The 14,728-nt window shown below is 42.1% G+C and overlaps 3 protein-coding genes across 4 annotated transcripts in view; all 3 read left to right on the forward strand.

Moving 5' to 3' along the window:
- Positions 1 to 255: 255 nt before the first annotated feature.
- Positions 256 to 1,811, forward strand: LOC149621003 (uncharacterized). Its single transcript, XM_089854668.1, has 3 exons — positions 256 to 1,195; positions 1,315 to 1,511; positions 1,730 to 1,811. The coding sequence occupies exons 1-3, from the start codon at positions 905 to 907 to the stop codon at positions 1,809 to 1,811; spliced, it is 570 nt and encodes a 189-aa protein (XP_089710794.1). The 5' UTR covers positions 256 to 904.
- A 116-nt stretch (positions 1,812 to 1,927) lies between these two features.
- On the forward strand, positions 1,928 to 3,077 carry LOC149621004 (uncharacterized). Of its 2 annotated transcripts, XR_016375186.1 has the most exons (3): positions 1,928 to 2,084; positions 2,369 to 2,819; positions 2,882 to 3,077. XR_016375186.1 is itself a non-coding variant. In XM_089854136.1 (2 exons), exons 1-2 carry the CDS (start codon positions 1,928 to 1,930, stop codon positions 2,650 to 2,652), a joined length of 441 nt encoding a protein of 146 aa, XP_089710262.1. In that variant the 3' UTR covers positions 2,653 to 3,077. The 2 variants fall into 2 exon arrangements, 1 of the variants encoding a protein (XP_089710262.1); XM_089854136.1 differs by having other exon boundaries at positions 2,369 to 3,077.
- A 6,628-nt stretch (positions 3,078 to 9,705) lies between these two features.
- LOC149621005 (uncharacterized) overlaps positions 9,706 to 14,728 on the forward strand; it is a 43,519-nt gene continuing 38,496 nt past the window's right edge. The window contains exons 1-3 of the mRNA XM_089854669.1: positions 9,706 to 9,780; positions 11,678 to 11,757; positions 11,841 to 11,906. Coding sequence (XP_089710795.1) covers positions 11,857 to 11,906 — 50 coding nt within the window. The 5' untranslated portion in view covers positions 9,706 to 9,780; positions 11,678 to 11,757; positions 11,841 to 11,856. The remainder of the gene's footprint in view (positions 9,781 to 11,677; positions 11,758 to 11,840; positions 11,907 to 14,728) is intronic.

Raw genomic sequence — 14,728 nt, forward strand, 5'->3', positions numbered from 1 at the left:
TGCCAATGATTGGGAGCAAGATTGCAAGAAAGCATTTTTTGTCTATTGTAGTCAGTAGACTAAATAAGATAAGCCAACAAGTTAAAAAATATTGAAAAAATATTTTTTGTACCTTGCCAAAATTGTCTAGTCTCTACTGACAACTAGGCCTATAGATCTTAAAAAATATTTTTTGTCTAGTCATACTTTTTAATTCTTTTGAATGCTTTTTTTATCAATTGAGAGCAGGATTGCAAGAAAATATTTTTTAAGATCTATAGGCCTAGTTGTCAGTAGACTAGACTAATTTGGCAAGGAACAAAAAATATTTTTTCAATATTTTTAAACTTGTTGGCTTATTTTATTTAGTCTACTGACTACAATAGACAAAAAAATGCTTTCTTGCAATCTTGCTCCCAATCATTGGCATAACAGTTGCGCGACAGCTTAGAAACCACAATCATTATTCCTTACACTTGCTTTTACACTAAAGTTATGGAAGTGATTGAAGGGTTGAGGAAAAAGTCTCAAATTTACATTCACAATAATTTTCAATATCGCAAAAACAATCAAAAATACGGTAAAGTGTATCTCGTGTGCACAAATAGTCCGCAGTGTGGGGCAAGGGCCATGCAAGGTGATGGTAACTTCCAAGTTACAAAAGGTCATAATCATTTAGAAGACGACCGCGCGATTCAAATCTGATCTTAAAAACGAAGCGACCCAATCTCCAACCGCCGTGAGGTCACTTTTTGACAGCGTTAGTGAGAGGTTAGTAATAGTTTTATTTATTGAACACATTACGCTTTAAGATGTTTGTGATCAACTTTGAATATAAATAAAGAATAATTATATATATATAAGTTTGTATAATTATAGATATCCAAATGTAGATACTGTCGGTTTTGTATCAGATGAAAGCGGAATGCACAAAAGAAGACGGAAATTAGTGCCAAATGGTATAAGAACACCCAATCAGTTGGCCGGGGCGGTGGAAAACTCTCCATTTTATTCCTTGTCAAAGAGTGGAGAACTGTTTTACGATTCGTTTTTAAACCCCGGTGGTGATGCGGGAGGAACACTTTTGTTTCTATCTCCGGTATTTACGAACGACATACTGAGAAGAATAACTGTAATACACGCTGATGGAACTTTTAAAGTCGTCCCGAGAATGTTCGACCAGTTGTTCACTATCCATGTTGTTGCGTTTGATTCCGTAAGTCATTTAATCATTTACATCCTTACAGAGAACCGTTCTTTTGTAAATACTTAGAATGCTTATAGGCCGAGCTTTATAATGTGTTCTAAATGTATAAAAAATTAAAACTATTTTAGACCTTTCCTATGGCGTATGCTTTGATGACTAGACGAACGATTACAGCGTATGAAACCATCTTAAGGAGGTTAAGGCAGAAATTTCCCGATTTTTTACCAACCCTCGTTTTATCCGACTTTGAGCGAGCCACGATGACGGCATTCAGAAACGTATTCCCACCGGCTATGGAAATTTCTGGTTGTTTTTTTCAACCCAGGTATATCCATTTCTCAATATATATATCAAATGTGTACAAGCGGGTTTTCAAAGGCGCCGTTTGGCGTGTGGAGTATCTTTTTTAGGCGATATTTAATTTTCTGGCACCCGCACCCTCAACCAGCGCCTTAGAAAAAACCCAGCTATAATAAAAGCTGGTGATCCCTTGGTGATAAAATTTTGCATATTGATTTTTAAGAGTGTGATATTGTTATTTAGGCTATTTGGAAAAACGTTGTTAGTCTGGGGTTGCGAGACTTGTACACAACCAATGACGTTGCGAAAAAAATTGTACGAATGATGATGGCGGTGGCTTTGCTGCCATCAAACCGAATTTGGGAAGGCGAGCGCACTCTAAGGTACGAGATACACCAGGCAGAACGAGAAGACAGGGAAATAGCTCGTTTGAACCCGTTAATGGCATACTTCACGACGACATGGCTTATTGGTTATGGACCCAACGTCATATCTGTTCATGGTCAACATCGAAGAACGAATAATAACGTTGAGAGTTTTCATAACCAATTAAACAGGAGAGTAGGCGCTATTCACCCAAATGTTTTCTTCTTTTTGGGTGAGTCAAAATTCTGCTACTCCATTCCATCAAATAATTTTAAGACTATTTCTAAATTGCAAAGGGGTGGTAGGTCAGAAATTAGGTTCAGCTGGGAAATAAAAAATTTTTGTTCTAAATTCTGATATCTTAATTGTCACCTCTTGGAAAGCTTCTATGGAAATTTTACATGGTATCACCCATTTTCCTTGCCCATTAAGGAAGCTGTTAAATTGGGATTTAGAAATCAACCTAATTCCATGGCTCAAACGAACTTTCCTGTACTTTTTTATTGGTCACTTTAGATCGACTTAAAGATGTTGAAAGTATTTACAAAAAGAAGTACGCAAGACTGGACAACGGAGCCCAGATTGCAAGGCCACGGAAAAAAAACATTTGTCTAATGACAAAAGAATTGTTAGCTGTAACGAAAAATTGGAGCAAAATAGGTACACCGTCAGGGAATTTCTACGCGTGGCAAGTCACGTATTTGCAGAATTGGACCGTCCCACAGTGCCGATTCCAGGTGTTATACATGCGCAACCAGCGGCGGCAGCAGTCGGTCCAGCCCCGGCAAACATCGGTCTAGTCCATCCAGCTGCGGCCAACCCTATTCGTCCAGTTCTTGCCCCACTCCCCGGTCCAGCGCCGGTACTTTATGTCGACCCAGCCCCGGCCTTCGTTCCAGTTCTAGACCAGGCACCCGGAGTTGACCGAGATCCGGCCCCAGCCGTCGGTCGAATCCAGGTCCCAGAAGTAGGCAATTTGTGCACGCTATGCATGGTAAATAGAAGAAATACTGTGTTTGTTCCATGTAGCCATACTTGCGCCTGCGAAAGATGTAAAGACAGGATCATGAATTATGATGTGCAAAATAGGAAGTGCCCATATTGCAGGACCCTCGCCTCAGCAGCTTACAGGACTTTCAACCCATAACTGCAGATGTTTTTATTTTTTACCAATGTTTTTAATTTGGTATTATGCTTTTTCAATTAAAATTTTATACAGAGTCTACGATAGTTATACGTTATTCCAGTTGTGAGACTTGGCGTTATACTTACGTCCATTATATATTAGTCCGGTATACGCTATTCCAGTTGTCAAACTTGGCGTTATACGTACGTCCATTATACATTAATCCGGTTATACCTTATTCCGGTATAGAATTTCGCGGTTATAGGCTAGTCCAGTTATACTTCATTCCAGTATTGGACAGTTATACCTTATTCCAGTTTTCAAATACGACGTTATACACTATTCCAGTTATATTTTATTCCAGATCGTTATTATACCTTATTCCCGCTATACTTTATTCCATTTATACTTTATTCTGCCCCCCAGCGTTTCCCTATTGCAGCGTCATCTACGTGCGTTATTATTTTAGCAACAATTTTCGAAACAATAATTATTAAATATTAACTCTATATAAAATTTAATGTTTCAATTGCAAATTTTATTTCCGAGAAAAAAAATTTAAAATAACTTTGGCAATATGTATGCAAAATTAGGCCAACACGATGGCGCTAAATAGGGTCTAGTTCTGAGGTAGCCCACCTGCCTTTTGTCCCGAGTATTCCTCCCCCATTTATAGCGTCCCACCAGACCCAATCGTTTACGAAGTTACGGCGTGTATTTCTCTCAGAATTCGTATCCACCCCCTATCATCCTTGATTATATAACCTACTTTAATTGCGACGTTTATTGGAGTTTTCGCATTTAGTTTTTACCCCATAATTTTGTGCCGAAACCCACTATTATACCCCTAAAAGCCAAAGCCAAATGTAATGTGTTTGCACGCGCGTAATGTTCTTACGCGACATACGTTCCGCTAAGTTCCGGTATGAATCTCGACTGGTCGCTGAGATTCCCGTCAATCCAAAGGCTCTTTACTCCCACGTCTCACGCTCGCTGAACCCCAGAGCTCATCTTTCGGTTGTCAACGACTCTGCTGGCGTTACGCTTCGGGACCCCGCTGAGATTGTTGTGGCCCTCTGTTGTGTTCCCGTTTATTAACGACTCCATAAGGTTAGTTTAAAAGCTTTATTAGTTCAATAGTTCCCGACTGTCCATCCAAGAGTGACCCGATCTATGCGGGTCATCTCTCTTTTATCTCGTGTGCCTCTAGTGGCCATATCATATACTAATGGTACAATCACGTGATTAATTAAAATTACAACATCTTCCTTTTTTTTACAATAATTAAAATCTAATTACAATGAAAAGTTCGATCGGCTAGTGTTTGTTGCGCGTAGGTGGAAGCGTTATACGTCCGTTTCTCATAGTGTGTCTCTGGAGTCGCACATTATTGAGTAGTCTTGCAGGATCGTTTGCGCGTGTTGTTGGAAAAGCTGGTGGAAGAGGCTTGTCTGGTTTTTGGATTTTATCGTGGATTGTAAAATACTTCGTCGGGTCAGCTTCTCTCGTCGGTTGTAGTGTATCGTGGCTTCTGGAGTTCCTGGTTTCTACTGTCCCCGCCTGTTGTAGTGGTGGTTCTCGGTCCAATTCTTGTTGAATGTTTTCCCGTGGTGTTTGTGTTGGTGTAGCTGCTGTTGTCTTGGCCATGGATTTATAAATTTTGCATGTGGTGAAAGGTGGATCGTTTGCAGGTCCCAATGCGCGTGTTGTTGGAAAAGCTGGTGGAAGAGGCTTGTCTGGTTTTTGGATTTTGTCGTGGATTGTAAAATCCTTCGTCGGATCAGCTTCTCTCGTCGCTTGTAGTGTGTCGTGGCTTAGGGGGTTCCTGGTTTCTACTGTCCCCGCCTGTTGTAGTGGTGGTTCCTGATCCAATTCTTGTTGTATGTTTTCCCGTGGTGTTTGTGTTGGTGTAGCTGTTGTTGTCTTGGCCATGGATTTATAAATTTTGCATATGTTGAAAGGTTGAGATGGGAATTTGTTATTGCGGGTTCCAGGTCGGCGTTGTCTGTCACAGGTCGGAGAATGCGTGTCGCAGGTCGGAGAATGCGTGTCGCAGACCATGCCCAAGAAGTTTTGCAATGCGGGTTTATCACTTGGTGGTGGCAGTGAAGTGATGGCCCGAATCTTCTGTGGGTCCACTTTCACCCCTGCCGGTGTCAGAGTGTGTCCTATGTATGTAGTTTCCGAGAGGGCTAATTGAATTTCTTCCTGCTGAAGCGGAGCCCTGTTTGCAGGGCTTTCTCTAGGATCCTTTTGAGCACGACTTTGTGGGATTCCATGTCCTTGGTAGCGATTAGGAAGTCGTCCGTGGAGATATGTATCTCCGGAAATTCTGATTTGGGATATATTCGTTGTAATGCAGCCTGGCAAGCCTCAGATCTGGTGGCAATCCCCGTAGGTAGTCGTAGGAATCGGTATTGACCCTCGGGTGTCGCGAATGTGCATAGTTTTGAGCTGGGCTCGTTTAGCTCGATTTGCCAGAAGGCGCTTTGAACGTTCAGAACTGTGAAGACTTTTGTTCCCTTTAAAGTTGCGAAGATTTCTTGCGAGGTGGGAACCGAGTAGGGTGTCCTTTTTATGGCCTTGTTTAATCTTCTGGGATCAAGGCAGATTCGTACTTCGTCCCCAGCTTTTGGAACTACAATCATCGGATGAACCCAGTCGACTGCTTCCCAAACTGGAACTATAACGCCATTTTGTAAAAGTCTATCCAGTTCCTTCCTTACTGGTGTTTGAAAGGCAATTGGGATCTTGTGTGCCGACGCGATGGAGGGTACTGCCCCCTGCTGCAGTTGTATCGAGTAAGTTCCTGGTATTTTCCCGATTTCTCCGAATACCGTATGGTATTGTTGGATAAGTTGTTCCGGGGAAATCGTCGTGAGTCCTGATGAGGAAGCCGCGTGCGTAGTAGTGTGCATGGCATTGATCTTTCGCGGTGGAGGTCCTATCGGTTGACTATGATGTTCTATGAGTCCCAATTGGAGTGAGGCTGCGGCGCCTAATATGGGGGTGCGTTCTTCGGCTGAGACGTAGAACGGGAATATTCCAGCTGCAGCATGGGAAGTGCAGTGCAGATCTACGATGCCGATGATTGGTACAGTGTGGCCAGCATATGTCGTGACCGTATGTGTAGGATGTCGAAGCGGAAACCGTGATGGTATTGAGTCGTACATGGTTTTTGTGATAATATTGACCTGCGAGCCCGTGTCCAGCTTGAAAGTCGTCAAATGGTCGAGGAGGTATAGTTGATCGAAGATCTCGTCCTCTTTATCATTGTATTCCTCAGGCGTGGGAATTGTTTGAAGCTGGTTGGTGTGAAGGGTCAGGCCATAGCTGAGATAAGCTAGTTGCTCGTAGTTGTCGCTAGGATTCGTGTCTGGAGTTTCGGCATCATCATCTTGAACTTCCTCCAGTACGTCAGTAATTCCGTATTCAGTTTGGTTCGGATGTGTTTCAAAAAGTGCATGTGTATTCCTTCATTTGACACGCCAGTGTCCTTTGTTGTGGCAGGCTAGGCATTCTTCATAACGAGCGGGACATGGCCGTCCTATGTGAAAAGTCCCACAATTGGGGCAACTTGCATTCTGGTGAGTACGTTGCTGTAGTGAACGGTTGCTTTCTTCCCGAGGTAGCGGTTGAGGGGGATTGTAGTAACTCCGCCTAGGTTGATGGTTCCGGTGTGCCCGTGTTTGTTGGTGATAAGGTTGTTGTGTTGATGGGTCATGGTTATTCTGTCGCTCGGAAAATCTTTGGAATTTTTTCCGCCTCATGGCATCTACCTGTGCTGCTGCTGGAGGATTAATCTGGATCTTGTTGGCTGATCCCATGATTCCTGCTTGTATGCTTGATGTTTCTTCAGCCTGGCAAAGTGTTACTGCGGCGCTAAGGGTTAGATTTGGCTTCGCTAACAGTTCTTTCCGTAATTTTTCGTCGCGAATCCCCACGACAATGAGTGTCATTGTTAGAGTATCCGTCAGCGTTGAAAGCCCACAGTCTTGGGCCTTGGCCCTCAGGTCAGTAAAAAAATCGTCGAACGTTTGAGTCTCGTGTTGTGTTGTTGTCAAAAATAGGTATCGAGAATATAGGAGATTCTTGTAAGGCTTGTAATAGTTGTCGAAAGCAGACATTATTACTTTTACCGTTCTGTCATTGCCCACCTCTGCGATGTGTAGAGTGTTATAGATTCGGCGTCCCACGGGGCCTAATATATGAAGAAATGTGGATCGTTGTATCTCGACGGATTCCTGATTTTGTTTGGCTGCGATAGCGTATATTTCGTATCCGTCCTTATATTCCTTCCACGCAGAAGCGGGATCCTGGCCGGGCACGAATTGCGCGGGACTCTTGAATGACGTCATATTACCGAGGCGAGTTTACGGCGTTCGGAGAATCTTTCTGTCGTCTGCAGGTTCGTCTGCTGGTTAGGGTTAGCGTCGCTTGCGATGTACGCGTGCAGTTCGTGTAGTCTCTAGAGGGAGAGGGTCTTTCCGTATCCCACCTCTATCACCATGTTGTGTTCCCGTTTATTAACGACTCCATAAGGTTAGTTTAAAAGCTTTATTAGTTCAATAGTTCCCGACTGTCCATCCAAGAGTGACCCGATCTATGCGGGTCATCTCTCTTTTATCTCGTGTGCCCCTAGTGGCCATATCATATACTAATGGTACAATCACGTGATTAATTAAAATTACAACACCCTCAACGTTTATTTCCGGTCGGTCTTTATTCCGGAACCCCACGAGGAGACGGTTTATCTTGGGGACTTTATGTCACGAGTCGCTTCTGACGAGACCGCGCTCCAAGTAGAAATGGAGCCCTCAGATTTTGGTTTGTCCTATGTGGAGGTTCACCGCTACTTGCGACGTTTGCGGCTCGACAAATCTCCTGGCCCGGATGATCTTCATCCGCGGCTCTTGCGCGAGGGTGCCACGATTTTGGCTGCGCCCCTGTTGGCCATATTTCAACGGTAAATTTTGTCGGGTGTCGTTCCTGCTATTTGGAGGAGGGCGAACATTACGGCCATCAAGAAGACACCCTCTTCCTGCTCGGTCACGAATTTTCGGGGAATTAGCTTGACCTGTTGACAGTGTAAACAATTGGAGCTCTATGTCCAGGATGCTCTTGTCTCCTTCCTAACGGCCCGGAATTTCTTTACGCCTGACCAACACGGTTTTTTGATGAAACGGTCGTGTTTCACAAACTTTTTAAGCACCCTTGAGAACGCCTCCCGCTGCCTCGATTCGGGAGCCTCGGTCGACTTAATCTACCTTGATTTGCGCAAGGCTTTTGATACGGTCCCGCATTCGTTGTTACTTCGGAAACTAGAATGGCTTGGCGTACCCTTCACGCTTGTGACCTGGATTGCGGCCTTCCTCCGAAATCGGCTTCAGCGCGTGGCACTTCGGGGTTTTTACTCCTCGTGGTGTGAAGTGGCTAGTGGTGTGCGTCAGGGTTCGGTACTGAGGCCCACGCTCTTTATTGTTTATATCAACGACCTCCCGCGTGCTATCCCACACTCGTTTGTGAGCCTGTTTGCGGACGATTCCAAGGTTGGGCGCGGCATTCGCACGCCCGCCGACTCTCTCGCACTGCAGCGGGACGTGGATGCTCTCGAGGTGTGGGCCAGCTCAAACGGCATGAGCTTCAACCCCACCAAATCCGTGGTCCTGCATTGCGGAAGAAATAACCCTCGCTTTCAGTACCGTTTGGCGGGTAGGCCTATTGAGGCTCAGTCTGTTGTGAGGGACCTCGGGGTTATGTCGGCTGGTGGTATGCTGGGGGATACCCATAGTAGGGTGGCGGCGGCCCGTGGCTCCCGTGCTCTTTACATTTTAAAGCGCTCCTTTTCGCATTTTAGCGTCCGGTTATTTGGCGTCCTGTATAGAACTTACATCCGCCCTCATCTTGACTACTGTTCAAGCATATGGTTTCCCCACCTCGTCAGGGACATTGAGAATGTTGAACGGGTCCAGCGCAGGGCCACAAAACTTGTTTCTGGCCTGCGAACTTTGCCCTATCCGGAGCGCCTCAGACGGCTGGGCCTTATGTCCCTAGCTGATAGGCGGCTGCGTCAGGATTTGGTGGAAACCTTCAAATTGGTCCATGGCCACTACGACGTGGAGGGCACCGCATTTTTTACCGTTCGCTGGACTGGAAGGAGAGCGCCCACTCTTTCCAAGTCCCGCTGTACGTCCCTGCCTCGGCGTGTCTTTTTCACGCAACGGGTTATTAACTTGTGGAATGGTCTCCCTAGTGAGGTGAAGAGGAACTCGTCTGTCCATGCGTTCAAGGCTCGGTTGGACAAATTCGTCCACTGAGTTGCGTCATTGCTTTTTTTATGTGTTTTGTTTTTATTTTGTCTTATTTTGTTCTGTTTCTTTAAATTTTGTTTTGTTTTTTTTTCAATATTCATTTGGTTTTTTGTTTTTATTTTGTCTTAATTTGTTCTGTTTCTTTAAATTTTGTTTTGTTTTTTAATATTAATTTGGTTTTTTTCTTTTTTTATTTCATTTGTTTAAATCATTTGCTCCGTTCTAATTTATTATTATTATTATTATTACTTTTTTTCCAATTTGTTTGTACCTGAGTCAGGCCACAATAAGCCTCTGGCTTTCTTTTTACCCGTCAATAAACTTTATTATTATTATTATTAATCTTAAATGTTTTAGCAGACGACGCATAGGAGGATTTCTACTATTTTAGAATTCGGGGTAATTCAGTAAAAGTTCGGCAAAACTAAATTTAGGGTAAAATAGTGTTACCCAGAAATGCATTCATCGTAACTTCATATCAGCTCGGACTGGTAAGTAAGAATGTAACTAAGTTGTAAAGAGGGAGGGTAGTTTAGTTAGGTTTATTTAGTTTCTGATACGGATTTAAATAACCTACTTTAATTGCGACGTTTATTGGAGCATAGCCCACTTGATCACGCTGGCTGCACGTGCTCTAGAAGCCCCCTCAATCGACCCTAAGAATGAAAATAACATAGGTTCGGTCTAAGATTCAAACCCGTCTGGTTTTAACATGGGCGTCTATGGAAGGGGACCAGTTTTATCAAAAGCGGATTATGCTTCACTCATAAAGTACGTAAGTCCCACTTTTACATAGCTTTGGCCATGGATTTCATGATATTCCCGAAGTAAATACTAAGCAGACGAACAAAAATGCTTTTAACCAATCATTAGCCCCCTAACCATAGATAACCTCTTTAATGCCAGACCAATCGGCGACGGCTATTACTATTTTCTTGCATGAGACCTCGACTCGACCTCGCCGTCGACATAACCGGGAAGCCCGGAAGGCGAATTTGCTGTATCGTTCGGTAGTCGTTATAAAATATTTAACGTTTTAAAGCTTAAGTTTCGAAATTTTTGAGACATTTACTAAGTCTTCAACTAGATAAGATTTACTTTAATTTCAACAGAAAAATAGCTCCATGAATAAAATTAGACACGAAAACTACACTACGCCTTGGCTAGATATCAGCGGCTATCGTTAAAAAACAGATGCACGGCGTCCTAAATAGTCCAAGCAAAAGCTACCAAGTTTTATAACATTTTAACGCCTTACTCCCAAATAATCTTTGGCATTGTGATTAGTTTTATCTAAAGAATATTTTAGACACCCTACTTAGTCTTTATAGTAGTTCTCGAATTTAGGTACGTGGTAAATCGGTTCTTTAGGCGGAAGGACCGGATGAATCCGAAGGAGCCGCGTTACTGAACTATTTCCCTCCGCGTAAGGGGAGGTTCTTTCCTTGGAGCTTAGAGAATATCGTGTAGCTCTCTCAGGCACATGTTACGTACTTCATGTGTAAAGCCTAATGGTTTTATCGACCATTTTCTCTCAAATAGTGCATCCACTGGTTCAAATCTCTTGAATTTTTAATGAGACGTGTATTGAAAGGTTTGATATTATCCTGTAAAATTTAAAGTCTTCAGCTATAATAGTTTTTTTTATAAAAAAAAATCATCACATAGTTGCCCAAATTTACGTTCGGTTAGGTTAGGTTTGGTTGAAACTGCCACCCTTAAAATCAATTTATTTTAAACATCTCTTTATTTGCGCCGAAAAATTTTAACACCATATTTTCAAACTACATCGGAAAAAAAAATACGAGCAGGGGCTATTCTTAAAAATTGCTTAAAAAGGGTATATCCGCCTCTAGATGATAAGCTAACGGTCAAATCCTTAATCCTTCAATTTCTCGACTATGTGATGATTTTTATTTTTTATAAAAAAAACTATTATAGCTGAAGACTTTAAATTTTACAGGATAATATCAAATTTTTCAATACACGTCTCATTAAAAATTCAAGAGATTTGAACTAGTGGATGCACTATTTGGGCCAAAACGTTGATAAAACTGGTCCCCTCCCATGGAAGCCCATGTTAAAACCAGACGGGTTTGAAAGTTTAGACCGAACCATGTGACGCGCCGCGTGCGCGAGTTAACATGTAAAAAAATCGTTTGGACGGGCTTCTAGAGCGCGTGCAGCCAGCGTGATCAAGTGGGCTATGATTGGAGTTTTCGCATTTTTAAATTTTACATCACAATTTTCTGCCGAAACTCACTATTTTACCACGAAGAGTCTTAGCCGAAGCCAAAAGTCGTTAAAATCATGTTTTAGCAGACGACGCATAGGAGGATTTCTACTATTTTAGAATTTGGGGTAAAAAAAAAATTTTGTTTCAAATAGCGTTTTCCGGAAAAGTGTTCACTGCTCATAAATCAAGTTCTAAACTTCAATCAGCATTCAGCGGTTTTCAGCCCTGACTGGTAAGTAAGAATGTATATTAGTGATACTAAGTTATGGCCCTATTTTTATTACTATTAAAATGTTTCATATGTTATCTTAACAGGGAAACTGTACAAAGTATGATGGATGTCGTGAAGGATTGTCGTGTTATGGTCGAACGTTTAAGCTGGTAAGTTATGAATATAATGCAACTTGGATGTCAGAAAGGCATGAAACGGATCCAAACCTATCGAAACTAATATATCTTGAAACGAATTAATTCTCTCTTGCTATTTTAAAAAATAAAAATACTAGCAGACTAAGGAGAGTAAATAATTTATAAGCCGTTAGGTATGATCTAAGACCATTAAACACAGATGGACTGGAATGGGGATAGGGCGGGTGGTTCCTTGTGGGAATCGTCTCTCTAGCGCCACGCCGCGACCAATATTGAAACTATATCCAATCAAACAAACAGGCGCGTGAAATAGCAGACGACATTAGGCCCGTTAAAGCTCGAAAGTCTATGTTAGGTTAGAACGTAACCTTAGTTAGAGAAAGTGTTTAGTTGAATGTAAGTTACTTTCAATTATATTTTTTATTTAAATAGGTATAAGAATTACTATACAAGCCTTAAGCCATAGCTCACTTTTAGAAAGTTGATATTTGGGGTTTGGTATTGTGTAGAAAGTAATGCCTTTCATATGGGATTTATCAGAATAACGTTGATCATTTTTACAAACTCCAAAAACGCACCTTTTGCTTGGCATCTTAAATACCCAAACTAATTCTTTAAATTACTTTAAGAAAACGAACATAAAAGGCGAAAATGCGGAGAGGAAAAACCTAACCGTGCCTAGACCGTACAATCATAAAAGAGAGTGTCTATTCTCACCCCCGGGTGGAAATAGCCTACGCGCTATTCTCCCCCCCGGGTGAAAATAGCTTATACGCTATTCTCACCCCCCTCCCGGGTGAAAATAGTCTGACTACTATTCCTACCCTACCACGTGACCGCACTCCCACGTGACCCCATGTGGCCGAGAATATTTTTCCTTTAACTAATTTAGCAAAATGTTCATAAACATCCCCTCCATAGAATTAACATTACACTATACTTTGGAGGCTCATAACTCTGATTATATTTGAGATACGGGGATGTCCTTTGAGTATGTTATAGTCATATTTGCCCCCCCCCCTCCTTCGTTAACATTTGCTCGTAGGATACTCCATATACGGGAAAAACCTGGAAATTTCAGGGAAGTATATGGGGAAAAACCTGGAAATCTCAGGGAAATTTGTTTTCCAAAAGTTGTATGAACCCTGTAACAATGAGTAAAAATATAGATGATATGACGTTCATATGTACAGGGTCATTACTCTATTGGCATCATCAAAAAAAGTGTTTTCAACTCATTCCAAAACAGAACAGTGAAACATCCAATAACTTTATATGTGTATATAAGGATCTTTTTATGTATTCAAAAGTTCTCCCAACATGAACAGTTTCTATGGTTTAATTATAAAAGCAAGTTTTTACCGAAATGATATTAGTGTCCAAAATAATCCTAACGTGGTCTAAAGTTAACCTATGGTGTCCAAAAATAGCTTATGGTCCAAGTTGTTTTAGGTTTTCTAGCGTTATTTACATGTTTTGTAAACTTCTCGTAATAATTTCCATACAGTGCGTAATGTTTAAATCAGGCCTGTGCGAGTACTCGATCGAGTCTCGAGTCGAGTACTCGACTCGAGAACCAAAATTTTAGGACTTGAAAATCATTTCGAGTCCTTAAAAATCTTCACTATTGGACTCGAGGAGGACTCGAACCGAGACTTGACGCCTTATCAAGTCCAAAAATATTTACTTTGTGACCCGGAATTTTAAGCAGAGCGCCGCATCTAGTGGGGTTTAATCTCGTTAAAGTTTAGAATAGGCCGGTGATTGGACAAAAATTTGACTTCAGCTAAAGGAGTTAAGCAAACCAAAACCAAAAGTTAAAATTATTGTTTCTGCGCGTCATTTTCGTCGTGAGATTTATACTTTGTGAGTAAAATTTATCCTTGTTTGAAATTAATTTATTATAATTCGAGTGGGACTTGATATAATTTATCAGGACTCGACACTGGACTTGAAACCTCGTTCTTAAGCTTACTTAAGGACTCGAGGACTCGATGCCAATTAAAAGACTCGACTCGAGATTCTATAAGAGCTTTTTTAAGGACTCGAGACTCGACTCGAACCCCAAAAAACTGGACTCGCACAGGCCTACTTTAAATGTATGGCGTACTTTTGGAAAATACATAAAACAAGGGTTAGTCACATGGTAGGGTGGAAATAGCCTGGAAGCTATGTTAACCCGGGGTAGACTTCACTGGGCTTTGAAAATAGCGCCCAAGCTATTTTCACCCTCCCGCGGCCCTTACTTAAATTCTTAGTCACGTGGTAGGGTGGAAATAAAATCTACGCTATGTTCACCCGGGGTAGACTTCACCGGGCGGTGAAAATAGCAGCCAAGCTATTTTCACCCTACCGCGGTCCTTACTTAAATTCTTAGTCACGCGGTAGGGTGGATATAGCCTCGACGCTATGTTCACCCGGGGTAGACTTCACCGGGCGGTGTAAAAATAGCAGCCAAGCTATTTTCACCCTACCGCAGCCCTTACCTCAATTCTTAGTCACGTGGTAGGGTGGATATAGCCTCTACGCTATTTTCACCCGGGGTAGGAATAGGCTTCCTATTTCTACCCGGGGGGTGAGAATAGTGACACTCATCATAAAAATTCAACAGAGCAGACGACATAATAAAGGTCACAAAGGTGCCTTGAAATGTTTCGGGAGTCTCCCGCTAGGGGCGACGATACGCGCTGAAATTTCAAGATACGGGTTTTAGCTTATCATTCTAGCCCATCTGTGTTTAATGGTCTTAGGTATGATAATGATTCCTATTTTAGAGGCCGTTTTCCATAGTAGGAAATTTTTTAGTAGGATAGTAGTAAACATAGTAGTATTTC

The sequence above is a fragment of the Phalangium opilio genome, unplaced genomic scaffold, assembly GCF_054372755.1.
Source record: "Phalangium opilio isolate 3A_F unplaced genomic scaffold, DU_Popi_V2 ptg000209l_1, whole genome shotgun sequence".
NCBI classification, from domain to species: domain Eukaryota; kingdom Metazoa; phylum Arthropoda; class Arachnida; order Opiliones; family Phalangiidae; genus Phalangium; species Phalangium opilio.